General features: G+C 44.8%; 1 protein-coding gene across 1 annotated transcript in view; it reads right to left on the bottom strand.

Moving 5' to 3' along the window:
* Positions 1-6,311, bottom strand: part of EFNB2 (ephrin B2) — a 45,404-nt gene extending 39,093 nt beyond the window's left edge. The window contains exon 1 of the mRNA XM_004423162.3: positions 5,546-6,311. Coding sequence (XP_004423219.1) covers positions 5,546-5,667 — 122 coding nt within the window. The 5' untranslated portion in view covers positions 5,668-6,311. The remainder of the gene's footprint in view (positions 1-5,545) is intronic.
* Between the last annotated feature and the right edge of the window lie 6,324 nt (positions 6,312-12,635).

The raw sequence follows: 12,635 nt of genomic DNA, 5'->3' as shown, positions 1-12,635 counted from the left end.
AAACAGACTAAGGCAAGGACCGCCAAGTGCAGTTAATCCTACAGAATAGCTGCCGCTGTTAGGCCAGGAGTTAAAAAGGGAGATCTCGCAGGCCTTCACAACTGCACTGATCTGAACTTTTAATCAGCCCCAATCTCAGTCTCTAAAAACAGGCCGTCAATGAAATCTACCTTTGCTATATTATCCACCACCAGTGAGCAAGAACTGATCAGCTTTTCTTTCCTGCTCTAACCATCCCCAGGCCACAAGCAGGGCTTTCATACCTTCTAATCCCAGTTTCCAAGTCTGTGTGCGTCTCACATAATAGCCAACAGCCTGGAGCAAGGGCCTTCGCTTCCACTCTCTTTTCAGAGACGTGTCATTTCCAACATCAAGCTAATCTATATGTTGCCATGGCTTCACCCTTTATCTGCCTTTACATCTTATGAACTGCATGGATTTACCACATTATTTTTATCTGAAAGACAGAAAATGGTGGTTTTATTGCCATACAATCAGATTACTGCTGCTAGTTTCTCTATGCCTTTTTACCATACTTCAATCAAAAGGGATCAGTTTCTTTATACTCTGCCCTTGATTTACATTACATCTGTAAAGACCTAGTCTGGGTTGTAATCCCCTTATTAACTATGACCAGGGTTGATTTGCCTAAAAATAAAAGCAAATTGTGTCAGACCCTTTCACTTTGTTTTTGATTCGGAACTACAAAATGGATTACTAAAGAAATCTTCAGAGTTCACACGGCTAGTATAGTACTGAATTTAAAATGAGAATTAAACAAGTTAAACAGGGGAGCCATGTCAACGGTTTACATTTTCCATCATGGGAGAAGGGCTGAATTGCTTATGTCTTTGTATTCGTTGGCTTTAGAGAGACAATGAAGCCACAGGAGTTTTTCCAAGCTGTTCGGAACACTGTGCCATTCGCCATCATTCCTTCTTTGCTTTTCTTATATTCCTCTCCCAGCTCCATTCTAATTCCTCGCCTTAAAAAAAGTGGGGAGGGGGCTCTTCTCTGAAAGAGCTAATTCCTGACTAGAAGCTTATAGTTCTATGGGTTCTGCATATTTTAATCAAAATATTTTAAACAGTTGAACACTCCTTTTTAAGGCTCTGCTCCACCACACAAAGGGTGAGCTCATAAGCAAATCTATGTAGATGTATGATAAGTGACCTGAAAAACAGGTCTTTATGTCAGCAACAAATGAAGGCAGAGATTAGGCAGACAGGAGTACCATGTTAACTATTATTTTTCTTAGAAGAGCACTTCTTTTTGTCTAATTTGCAATAGAAGACTTGAAGAATAAAGTTTTCATAACATGTTCAAGAAATATCCCTCTTAAAAAAATCTTTTTGGATGAGGGTCCAGTCTGTCTTTCCCTCCCTGCCACTCCCATTCCTATGACGCATCACTGTGGTCGTGCTGGGATCTCAAGTCGTTTCCCACTAGGTGAACGCACCGGGAAACGTCGCTCTAAGCTAGGTGTCACACTCGACCTCCCGGGAGCTACCTGAAGCATTTCAGGGGAAGGTAAGGGAGCAAGGAGTTAGTAGCTCGAATTGCAATGTGGGTCTGAAGGTAATTGTCGTGCAGATCCACCAACCAACGGATTTATCTCAGTAAACGTACAGATAAGTGGTTTCACGCTAATTAATCTAAATATACCGATTATTCTTCAGCTGACTCTGTATGGAGAAACCATTGCAATGTCATTTTTAGCTGTTCTGGTGATGATAGCTAATTCACCTGTCCTCTCACTTTAGCCTGGGAGTCAGAAGCATTTAGCAATGTTGGAGTCATTTGCATTTCTTTGCATGGGTAGGACAAGTGTCAACAGCTATGCTTTGTGAAAGATTTAGAACCAAGTGCTTAACAAATCATCTTAACCTCCGGCTCCCGTTTCTGAGGCTTGAGGCGGTAATTGCCGAGGTTAAAAAGTGCGGTCCCTAGACACACGATTCCCAAATAAATTCTCTTCTCTCTGAAAAGCAAGCTACCAAGCATGTTGTAAGATATCACCGAGCTCGTATCTGTGCTCCCCTGGCTCAGCTGTCCTGTAGAACGACGACAGTCCATCACCTACGTTTATCATCCTGACAAAATGTGAGGAATGTGGACGGGAAAGCACTAACAATTCCACCCTGGTGCTTTGTGCTTTTTTCTCTCTGTATTAAAACCGACAAGATTAACCCAAATGCAAACTGTGGAGCATAGTTCAAGGGGCTATTCAATCTGTGCTGAATGCGCATTTGTTTACCTACAAAAATAAGAATTTCAGACACAATGGAAGGCAGGCTGGCTTATATATGGTACTGAATGGACTGTTTAAACAGCGCTATCCGTTGTAGTTTATTTTATCAATCTCTGACAGCTCCGTATTTATTCAGAGCCTGACTGCGGTGGGGCCCATGTATTATACGTTATCTGGATATTATCCAGCCATTCTTTTGTATCAAGTCAATCAATATCAGGAATTCAGTATTATGAAGGGAAAAACCATGGGAAAAGCAAAATGCTTTGTTAACCAACAAATATGTGGTGTGTCAGGAACAGCACTGCCAGACATAAGAAACTAATGCTCGACTGAAATTTCCAACAGTCAGTGTAATTCACTCTAGAATACCATACCAATACAGGCTTGCTCACCCTAAAGTGAAATTAACATTTTTTTTAAAAAGAGCCAACTATTTTATTTTGGCAAAAACATCCTGCTTGGAAAAAATTGTTTTACTGAAACGGTAATTAGAAATGAAAGCCAGGCTTTGCTACTCTCTCCTGAGTTAAAAAATAAATAGCTCAACAACCTAAATGGCTACAAGCGACGCAACTCTACCAGAGCCTATCAATGCAATGTGAAGAATCTAATAGGGCAGTTGCTAATGTTTCAGTGTATAGAACTTCTTTTCATAACTGCATAAACTCTCAGGGACGGGAGCAGACAGTGTGATTAAAGTAGTTATGGAGACAGTGAATTTACAAAGGATTTTCTGGACTCTGTGTCCAAACAGCTGCTGCAGGCTCCCTATGTCGACCACCTGCTAAAAAAGCTGACCTACGAATGAAACAAATCTAATTACTGATGGTTGCTTCACTACAAATGAATTGTTCCGCAGTTCACATGAACTGATGTGAAACTTCAATGCATTTGATTACCTTCCTGCCACATCACATTTACTGACTGAAACTTTCCTCTGGAAATAAATATGCAACTTCCCCAAATAGAGCAACTCCTTGGCACCAGGGGTTTTTACTCATTCTCAAACTTAGAAAAGACTCATATCATTCTTCCAGGAAGAAATCTTCCTGATCTCTCAAGATAGCACTCAGCTGTATACTTTGTTAAGCAGACCTTTTCCAGGGACAAATTATCCAATCCTCCAGGCAAGCCATTATCACGAGAATTCTAAATGAAATTCTGCTCTTGAGGACTGGAGCAATCACATCAACAGCAACATCATCAGTGCTGGGAGGCAGGATTCTCCAGAACACAAGCCTCCAGCAGGTCCCTAACTCTGTGATCATAGCTCAGAAAAACAGACCAATCCTAATCAATAGGATGGTGAGTAAATATCAGTGACCACACCCCCCAACACATTAGGAAAAGAAGATATTAATGTCTAAACCTTAGGTGGTAATAATTATTGCTCTACCTTTTTTTCCAAGTAGGTATTTCTAATTCTCCTCCCAGATACACACAAACTAGTAGTTAACGCTAAGATACATATACTGAGCCAAACGCTGGAGGCATTAATGGGAATTTCTTTAAACAAGATTTAAATATAAATTTAAATCTTGATGGGGAAAAAAATTCAGCCTCCAAAGACAGTCCATCAGTGAAAGTGCAAAGTGGAGCGGAGCAGGCAGCCTGCGGGAGGAGGTGAGGGCTGGCGCCGCGAGCATTGTGCATGGTAGAGTGACCTCTGTAGGCACAAATCGAGCACTGGCCTCATCCCGGCTCGCCCAGCCCCGGCTCCGGCCCGCCTCGCCCGGACGCCGGCCGCTGAGCGCAGGTCCCAGCCCAGGACCCCCTGGTGCCTCCCAAATCGGGATCCGTGTAAAGATGTCACTGCCACTACTTTCTCGGCAAATACAATATCTTACATGAAGAAAAACAGAAGTCCATACAAGATCAGGCTACCTGGAAGGAGGATGCATTAAGTAACTTTTAAATATGAACAGTGTTGGAAAGTGCCACCTAGCATTAGGCAAGAATTTGTTTACTCCGATTTACAGCTATTGCGGTGCTCGCCTGTGTAATAGAGAATTCTTGATTAACATGTCGGTAAATTTGAAATTTACCACTTTTTAAAGATTGGACACAATCCTTTAATTAAGATGTGATTTCTAAATCAATCTCTCATCTCTACTCCTAAATCCATGCCGAACTTGCTCGACTTGAATTAGGCCATCGATTTTGCTTCTGATCTCACATGCTTACTCCAAGAACCAGCCAATGTCTCCATACTTTCCCTCAAGTTTCCCAAGGCTAAAATTCCATGGTTCGGTAAATTTTCTTGGCTGTGATTCGAAACGTATCCCGAGAATGAGGTAATATCGAATACTGAAAGCACAAATGACTAATTACGAATCATGGCCATTTATATTTACGGATGGATCGCCTGTTCTAAATTCTGAATGTACTCTGGTAGCTCACACTCCAAGTTAATCTCCAGAAGGCCTGGCTTTCTCCCGGCTGCACTGTTTGATAAAAGCAGGTCGTATCCAAGGATCCATTCCTGCCCAGGCTGCCCAAGCGCGAAGGCTTCAGGAGCAGTGCCGACTGGGCAGGGCCCTAAGCTTTTGCAGGAGGCGTCCTAAAAATCAAGTCAGCTATCGGAACCGCACAGTTTGGGGCCCTTGGTTTAGAAACTAAGGGAGAGGCCGAAGTGCGGAGGGCTCGCCGGGAGAAGACTAAGCTCCGTCTCCCGGGCTGGGAGGAGAGGGCTCGCCGCCCGAGTTCTCTGGCGGAACAGGCGAGCTCCCCGCGCACCCTCGGGCAGGCGGCGCGGCGCCGAGGCGCGCGGGATCCGGGGCGCTGCGGGCGGCCCAGGGACCACTGGCTCCCCTCTCCGGAGTGCGCTCCACTGCCCCGGGCCCGCCCGCCCGCGGGGCCCGGACCCAGCTCCGGCGCTCCTCCGGAACGCAGCATCCCCGCCTCTCTCCAGAGCCCGCCAGCCCCACGCGCCAGCTAGCCCTGTTTGTGGCCATGTTCTCCGTCCTCGAAAAGAAGTGAGGGTCGGGTATCGCCATCGGACACCTTCCCGTACAGGACCCTCGAGCCGCCAGGAGGTTTTAGCGCCGGGAGCGCCTAGGGGAAGGAAGGCGGGGAGCGTTAGGGCTGGCGCTCCGGCTGGAAAGCCGAGCAAGGAGTCTCCACCTAGTGAAATGTGGCGGGGGTGGGGGACAGAGAACTAGGGGAGCGGAGAAAACCCAGGTTCCAGAAACAGGGCTCCGAGGCTCCGCGGCCCGACCCTTCCTCCCGCCCGGACGGCGCGGCGAGGCGGGACCGGGGCGGGGACCGAAGGAGATCGCGGACGCCACTTACTTGGAGTTCGAGGAATTCCAATAGATGGGTTCTAAAACTATCGACCTGGAAATCGCAGTTCTGCATAAAACCATCAAAACTCCCCAGCAGTACTTCCACAACGAGTCCCTCCTCGCGGCCATGGCCAAGCCGCGCCCAGCTCCGCGCACTCCGGGCTGCGGAGGGATGGGGCGCGGGGCTAGGAGCCCCAATCCTCCGGGCAGACAAGGAGGAGACGGCAGGCAGCTCCGGGGCGCGCCGAGCAGCTCCAGCAGTCGCCGAGGCCGGGGGCGCTCCCCTCGGGGCCCTCAGGGCGCGGGGCGGGAGCGCAGGCGCGAGGCGCGGCGGCGCGGCGGGCTCGGGGCTCCGGGGCGCCGCGCCGGACGCAGCTCGGACGGCCGGCTCCCGTGCGGCTCCAGGGTGCCGGGCGCGGGGCGGCGGGGAAGGCGCGCGGCCGGGACACAAAGGCAGAGAGAAGACGCGGGCGGGCGGCGGGCGGTGCGCCCCGAGCGGGGCTGCCTCGCACTATAGATCCAGGGGGGCGGGCAGCGGCCCGAGCGCGCGGGCGCCGTCGCGGCGCGGTTCCATGTCCCGAAGCGCGGAGCGGCGAGGGGCGCCTCTGGGTGCGCGGGAGCCTCCTCAGTCCTCGCGGCTCCCGGCTCGCGGAGCAGGCAGCAGGGGTTCGGTCCCCGCCCGGGCGCCGGACGCGCGCGGGCCTTTGTGTGCGGGGAGGGCGCCGGGACCGGCTCTGCGCGCGGCTCCTGGCTCCAGCCGACGCCGCCGTCCCCGCCGAGGAGAGTCAGCGCCGCCGGCGCGCTGTCAGAGCACTATAAACGCGGGGCCCCGCCCCGCACCGCGCAGCCCATTGGCCCGCCGCAAGGCAGCCGCGCGCCGGTTGGGCGGTCGGCCCGTCCTTCAGCCGCCCCCTCCTGACATTGGGCGCCTCGAGGCGGGGCGCCGGCTGACAGGTGAGCCCCGCCCCCGGCCCCGGGCGGCCGCGCGAGCCGAGCGCAGGGGAGATGGCGCAGGAGGGTGCTCTGCGCGTGCACCGCGCGCCCCCCGAGGGGCGGGGTGGGGACGCTGATAGGGACGGCCAAGTCGGGAGCAAGGACAGCACGGGCCACCTGTCCCCGCGCCCAGCACGCGCCTTCCATTGCCCAGCAAGTGTCCTAACTTCAACAGAGGGACAACGTCGACGGCGAAACTTTCCCTGCGGAGTCGAAGGCAGCGGGTTTCCCGGCGGGTCTTCCTCCTTAAAATGAAAGGTTACTTCTGCAGGGACTGGCTCACACCCCGCACGGGCATCCCTTCGCTGCCCCCACCAGGCCCCTCAGTGATGCGTTTCACACCTGATTTCGGTTCCAAACGTCAGCTGAGGCCCGACCCAAGTCCACGGGGCCGGTAGAAGCAGAACGACTCCCGGGCCGCGGCGCCGGCGGGGCAGCCGACACTGGGGCGCAGACGTCCCGGCCTCGCACCCTCCGCGCCTCGCTTCCCGCGAGGGCAGCACTGTCCCGCAAGTGCCGCCCGCACACCCGCGCCCGCCGCGGGACTTCCTCCTTAATTAGGCTCCGGGACACACTCACGTCCTCCCCAAGGTGACCGGGAATTTAGGGGCGACGGTGACAAATAGCGCCCAAATGGAGAAGTGGCAGGAATTCTTCACTTGGATTCTCGGCGAAATGCTCGCCCGCAGAACGGCTTGGACGAGCGCCACCACGTCGACGGCTTCCACGGACCCACAGCGCCCACTAGCGACCGGCTGGACTTCTCTGCGTGCGCGAGCACAGTGGTCTACGCACCCGGAACCAGAACCCCGCGAATCTAACCACGCAGCAAGTCCAAAGAAGAATCTTCTTAAATGACCAAAGCAGAGAGAACACGGCAGAAATAAGGCACAGTACAAATGTACAATTCACAGATTGAAAAACAAATGTCGTATACTCACAACATGCTTTAAAAAGAAAAAAATCCTATCAAAATCCTATCAGGATTAATGTTTCAAACGCCAACGAACTGGACAGTATTCCTACAAATTGTATTTCTTTAGCCAAATTATCCACTAAGCTAAATTTAAGAGAAAATATATGGTAAAAACATCTAGTTCAGACATTTACTAGTGTTTCTTTCGCTCTTCTTTATAACAACTTTTGAAGATTTTTATGGTGCATTAAATATTCGTTTTTCGAAACATTAAACATTAATGCACATTTCAACTGCGAGTGTTAAAAATTTGTAAGGACTAGTTTAAGATTAAAAACACTGTTTAAGGAACGCGAGGTACCGAATACATATTATTCTAAGTAGATCTTTGAGAAGAAGAAAACTTTATTTTCCACAATTGCTAGTTTTAAATAAAGCCTTCTTTTTTTGTGTGTGAGATCAGCCCTGTGCTAACATCCGCCAATCCTCCTCTTTTTTTGCCGAGGAAGACGGCCCTGGGCTAACATCCGTGCCCATCCTCCTCCACTTTATATGGGTCGCTGCCACAGCATGGCTCGCCAAAGCAGTGCGTTGGTGCGCGCCCGGGATCCGAACCAGCGAACCCCGGGCCGCCGCAGCAGAGCGCGCGCACCCAACCGCTTGCACCACCGGGCCAGCCCCATAAAGCCTTCAATTTGAAGAAAAATTTTTTAAAAGGCTCAACGTCGGTAAAATGACTCGAAGACATCGGTCAATTCCCAGAAGTACTAAAATACCAGGAAGGGGCAGGTGGTATTATTGAAGGAATTCATTTGAAATATAAAGCTACTAGCTTAGTGATCTTTTAAAAGAACTGAGTATCTCAGTACCATGTTTCATATTTAGCAGACTTATACTGTGAAATTTAAGTTGTGACCTCTTAGCTCCTACATCCTCTCTCCAAGTAAACTAGAGGAAATAAAGGAAAGTTGCATTGTCTGAAAATAACCCTAGCTTCCATTTTTAGTAAATCAGATATTCTCACATCCAATGTAAATGTAAATTACATGTAAAAATTGCTTCTTTTTTAAAACAAAGTGTATTTTTGACCAAAAAATAAAATCCTACACAAACATTCCTACTGTATAACTTGTGTGTGAATATGCATCAACTTAAAGAGGGAATAATTAGCTGTAGACTGTGAAAAGCATCAGCAGTAGCAACTTCAACATGGTAATGTTCCACTGCTGTTTAGATGATAATTTCAGTAATTGAAAGCATCACCTCAAGTCACTTGTATCTACTATTGTACATATATCATGCCAGACAAAACGATAAGTCACATCAGCATGTACAAGACAAAGTTGACATTTTAAAGCATTCCAAACCAAGGAGAACCAATCACATCAGTTTACTACCTCTTTGTATTTGGATTTCATTTTATAATTAAATTGTTGAAGAAACGTGGTTATTTTTGAAATTCTGTACTTTTACTAGCACATATTTAACCTCACATTAAAAACTGAGATTTCATTTCAGCAGAGGAAATTACTTCAAGTGTCTCTAGAGTTAAGAAAGAAGTTTCTAAAAATCAAATAAAAATTTGGGGAATTTGGGAGATAGTCAATTACAAAAGGTGATGGATGTATAAATTTGAATATAGAATGAAGTGGCAAATATAAAAGTTGGATAATTCCAGGTTAAAAAATAAGAGGGCAATCAATTTTGCCCAAGAAAATGCACCTTACTAAATACTCATGATCATGCCCCTTTGAATCCCTAACCATGCTGTGGTCTTGAGGACTGATGGTCGTTTCTATATATTCCTTGTACAGTAATCCATCAATTTTAAGACGTAGTTCAAAAGACATCTTTAACATAGCTTCTGTAAAAACAAAGAACAAAAGCCTTATCTAAAGTAACATTACAGAAAAATTACTGAAATTTGATATACGTATGTTGATTAGTTGTTGTCTGTGGAAGCCATGAACTTTCTTTGGAGCAGAAAGCCTCTACTAAAACTATTATCTTTGTTTCCTGGCATTCCGTGTAGTTTATTTCATACAAGTCACTGATATTTCTAGAATTCTTCTGCAAATGGCACTTTGCTCAATTTACTTGAGGGGAAGACCTTTAGAAACAAGAGTAAAATAAAACCAATTCTTAGCTCAACTTTGCCATTCACTCCTCCCTCATCTGCTTTTAAAGTTCAGATTATTACACACTGAAGTTATTTTAGTGTCTACCTATATGAGTTTGGTAGAAAAAGTATTGGTTATTACATTGGGCTCCTAGTCAAAAGAAAATCATTTTTCCCTTTGGGAAGTTGAGTGACAACTCATTACCTCATAGACCATAACAACATATTCCTTATGGAACCAAAGTATTTTCCACTATAGTAGTCATTTAAATTAACTGTAGCTCATTTATCACTGCTTTTATAACATCATTAATGCAAAAGGAGCATATGTGCAAAGAATAGTTATGGCTTCAACTAGCCTAGGCACTTGGCACAAAACCTCATTTCCTTATTTACAAACCAACAGGTTTAGTGCACCAGCCAAGCAAGCTCCAGTCACCATTCCAAATGGGATTAGGTAGTTTGGTGGAGTAAAATTAGGAGTTAACAGCTAGCTGTGCAGTTTTGATTTCATCATCCATTAATTCTAATACTTTAACCTCTCCAAACAGGATTCCCACTTTAAGGACTGATAGGATACAGACATACTGTATAACAAAAAGTTAAATTCTGCTCTAAACACATAAGGGATATTACTGACAGCAGTAATAGGAGATAACGGATCTATTATGGGACCATAAAACCATTTTTGCTCCCTCTTTATGCCACTTTATTACTATAAGATATTCAACAGCACTTAGAACCAGCTGCAATTATATATTCCTTTGTTAATTCCTTGTTACTTGTCATTTACTTAATCCATAGTGAAAGCCTGGAAAATGAAGGAAAGAATTGTTACCTAAAAGTATGCAAAGAACAACCCCATTTTCTTCCAACCCTAATGAGCCAGGATTAGTAATCAAGAGTTGTACCCATCTTAGATAATATACCAACACTATTACACACACACCTTTGCTTGAGTGATAATGAGACTGCTGGATCATTGAAGATTCTACTCTTTAACTTACTGGCTTCAGACATAAAAGACTAAATATGTATAGAAAATACAACTGTTTCAACATCCTCTAACCACTGGAGGCTCAGGAAAAGAACAATCTTCTTTTCAAATGACTTCCAATGAAGTTCAATCACACCCCCCACCACCATTTTAATTTATATGGGGTCCCCTACATATCCCTCTTCCATTGTTTCCTAGCTGCAAAGTACTCTAGTAACTATAGCTACACAATACAGATCAAGCTACATGATCTAATCATCTGAAAATCAACCATGGCTTATCTGCTACAAAATGTATAGCGCAGTGTATTAGCAAATGCAAATCCAGGTTACTACACCACTAGTAACTCCATAATTATGGACAACTGAATGTCAAAAAAAAACAACAACACAAGAGCAAACAAAAAACTGAATAACAAAGGTGATAGTGAAGGAATCAAACCAACCAGTAAGTGGCAAGTCAACAAACGAAAAAGTAGGGCCTACTTGCTCAGCCTTCAACACCCATTCTACATTTCTAGATTGAGGCTCTTCTTTTTTACCTTCAGTGGTCCTTTTAGGTCCTTTCACTAATTAATAACACTCTGGTAGGTATTTGACTGTTCATAAGCTCCTGGAGGGAGTGGCAAGTCTCAAAAACCAATATACCTTGTCTTCAGAATTTGTTATGGCCAGTAATACAAAACAGATGGATGGTTCTGGGTGTAAAGGAGCAGAAAACGAAGACAACTGACAGCAAGATCTAGTTAACAGTAACAGCTCTTGAGAAATTTTAGTTAAGTGACAAGTGGAGGATACTTAACATAAAATGAGGCATTAGAAATGACATACAGAATTCGATCAGCCAAGATTCTACGCTTATTTTACTTCAGAAAATTAAAAAGAAGTACAAAACCACTGAAAATTCTTAAGATTCTGGTGACCATTAAAAAAAGCTATGGACATATACTAGCACAAGTAACAACTCAGTAGTTTACTGAGGACAGAGAATAATTTACATCTTTAAAAGGGAAACTAGAGCAGTAAATCTTTAACTACAAACCCCATCCCTCTTTGCAAGCATTAAAGAGTACTCACACCAAGCTAATTTAAAGGTTTAGTTTATACAATTCATAATTCTGCAAACTCCACAATATAAATGGCAATAACTACATATTTTAAATACTGTAATAAAAATAAACAGTCAGTTAATTCTATAATGCATTAAGAATAAGCTAAAAAACAAATTGTGAATAAAGGCATTTAATAAATTAGGGAACAGCTGAACTGCTAATAGATTGGGAGAGAATTTGATCTTCTATAATATGTACACAAAGGCAGTGGAAACAAATGAAGAAAACAAATTACTACACACTGTTGCAGCACAGAAAAGATTGGGTGCATTTTATTAACAATTACATCCTCTCTCCTGTAGCCTGGCACAGGAACAATTCCAATATCTGATGTGAGGCTCCAAACAGCAAGCAGATAACTGCAATATGTCACTAAACAACTTACTGTGATTTCACATCTTATATCTTACGTGGCAATAAGAAATTTTTAAAAAATTAAAAGGCACGCATAAGCTGATTTCAAATGTTTTAAGTCCAGGCTACTCTCTTAGATACAATGTTTAGAAACACTTGTATAGTAAAACAATCTTTAAATAGACATTTCCCAAAACTTGAGTACACAACTTAGAAACAAAGGTTCTGCACCAAAAAAAGTTACATTAAAAAAAAGTGTAAGAATCACGAAATAATTAGAGCTAACCTATATTTAGAGATTAAAAAAGATTCGTAAGCAACCTATGTTCTTTAGGTAAAGTGAATGTTTTAGAGTAATAGGTATCATTGTTTACTAAAAGTCAGTTCTCACTACAGTTCATGCCTATTTAAAATTCTATCTTTAACGATATTTAAACTGATTTTATTGTTCCTTACCACAATTAGACTTATTGAAGAGCTCAAACTAAAGCAATAGCATTTTTCTTAGCATGCACACACAAAATAATCTACCATTTAGTCATCTCATTAACTTACGTTTTCACTTTTAAAGAGTGATCAAACTGACTTGAAAATATTGAAGAACACT

Source organism: Ceratotherium simum, chromosome 10, assembly GCF_057802395.1.
Source record: "Ceratotherium simum simum isolate JZ-2026a chromosome 10, ASM5780239v1, whole genome shotgun sequence".
NCBI classification, from domain to species: Eukaryota; Metazoa; Chordata; class Mammalia; order Perissodactyla; family Rhinocerotidae; genus Ceratotherium; species Ceratotherium simum.
Note: the sequence above shows the minus strand (reverse complement) of the source record. Positions and strands in the feature narration are given on the sequence as shown.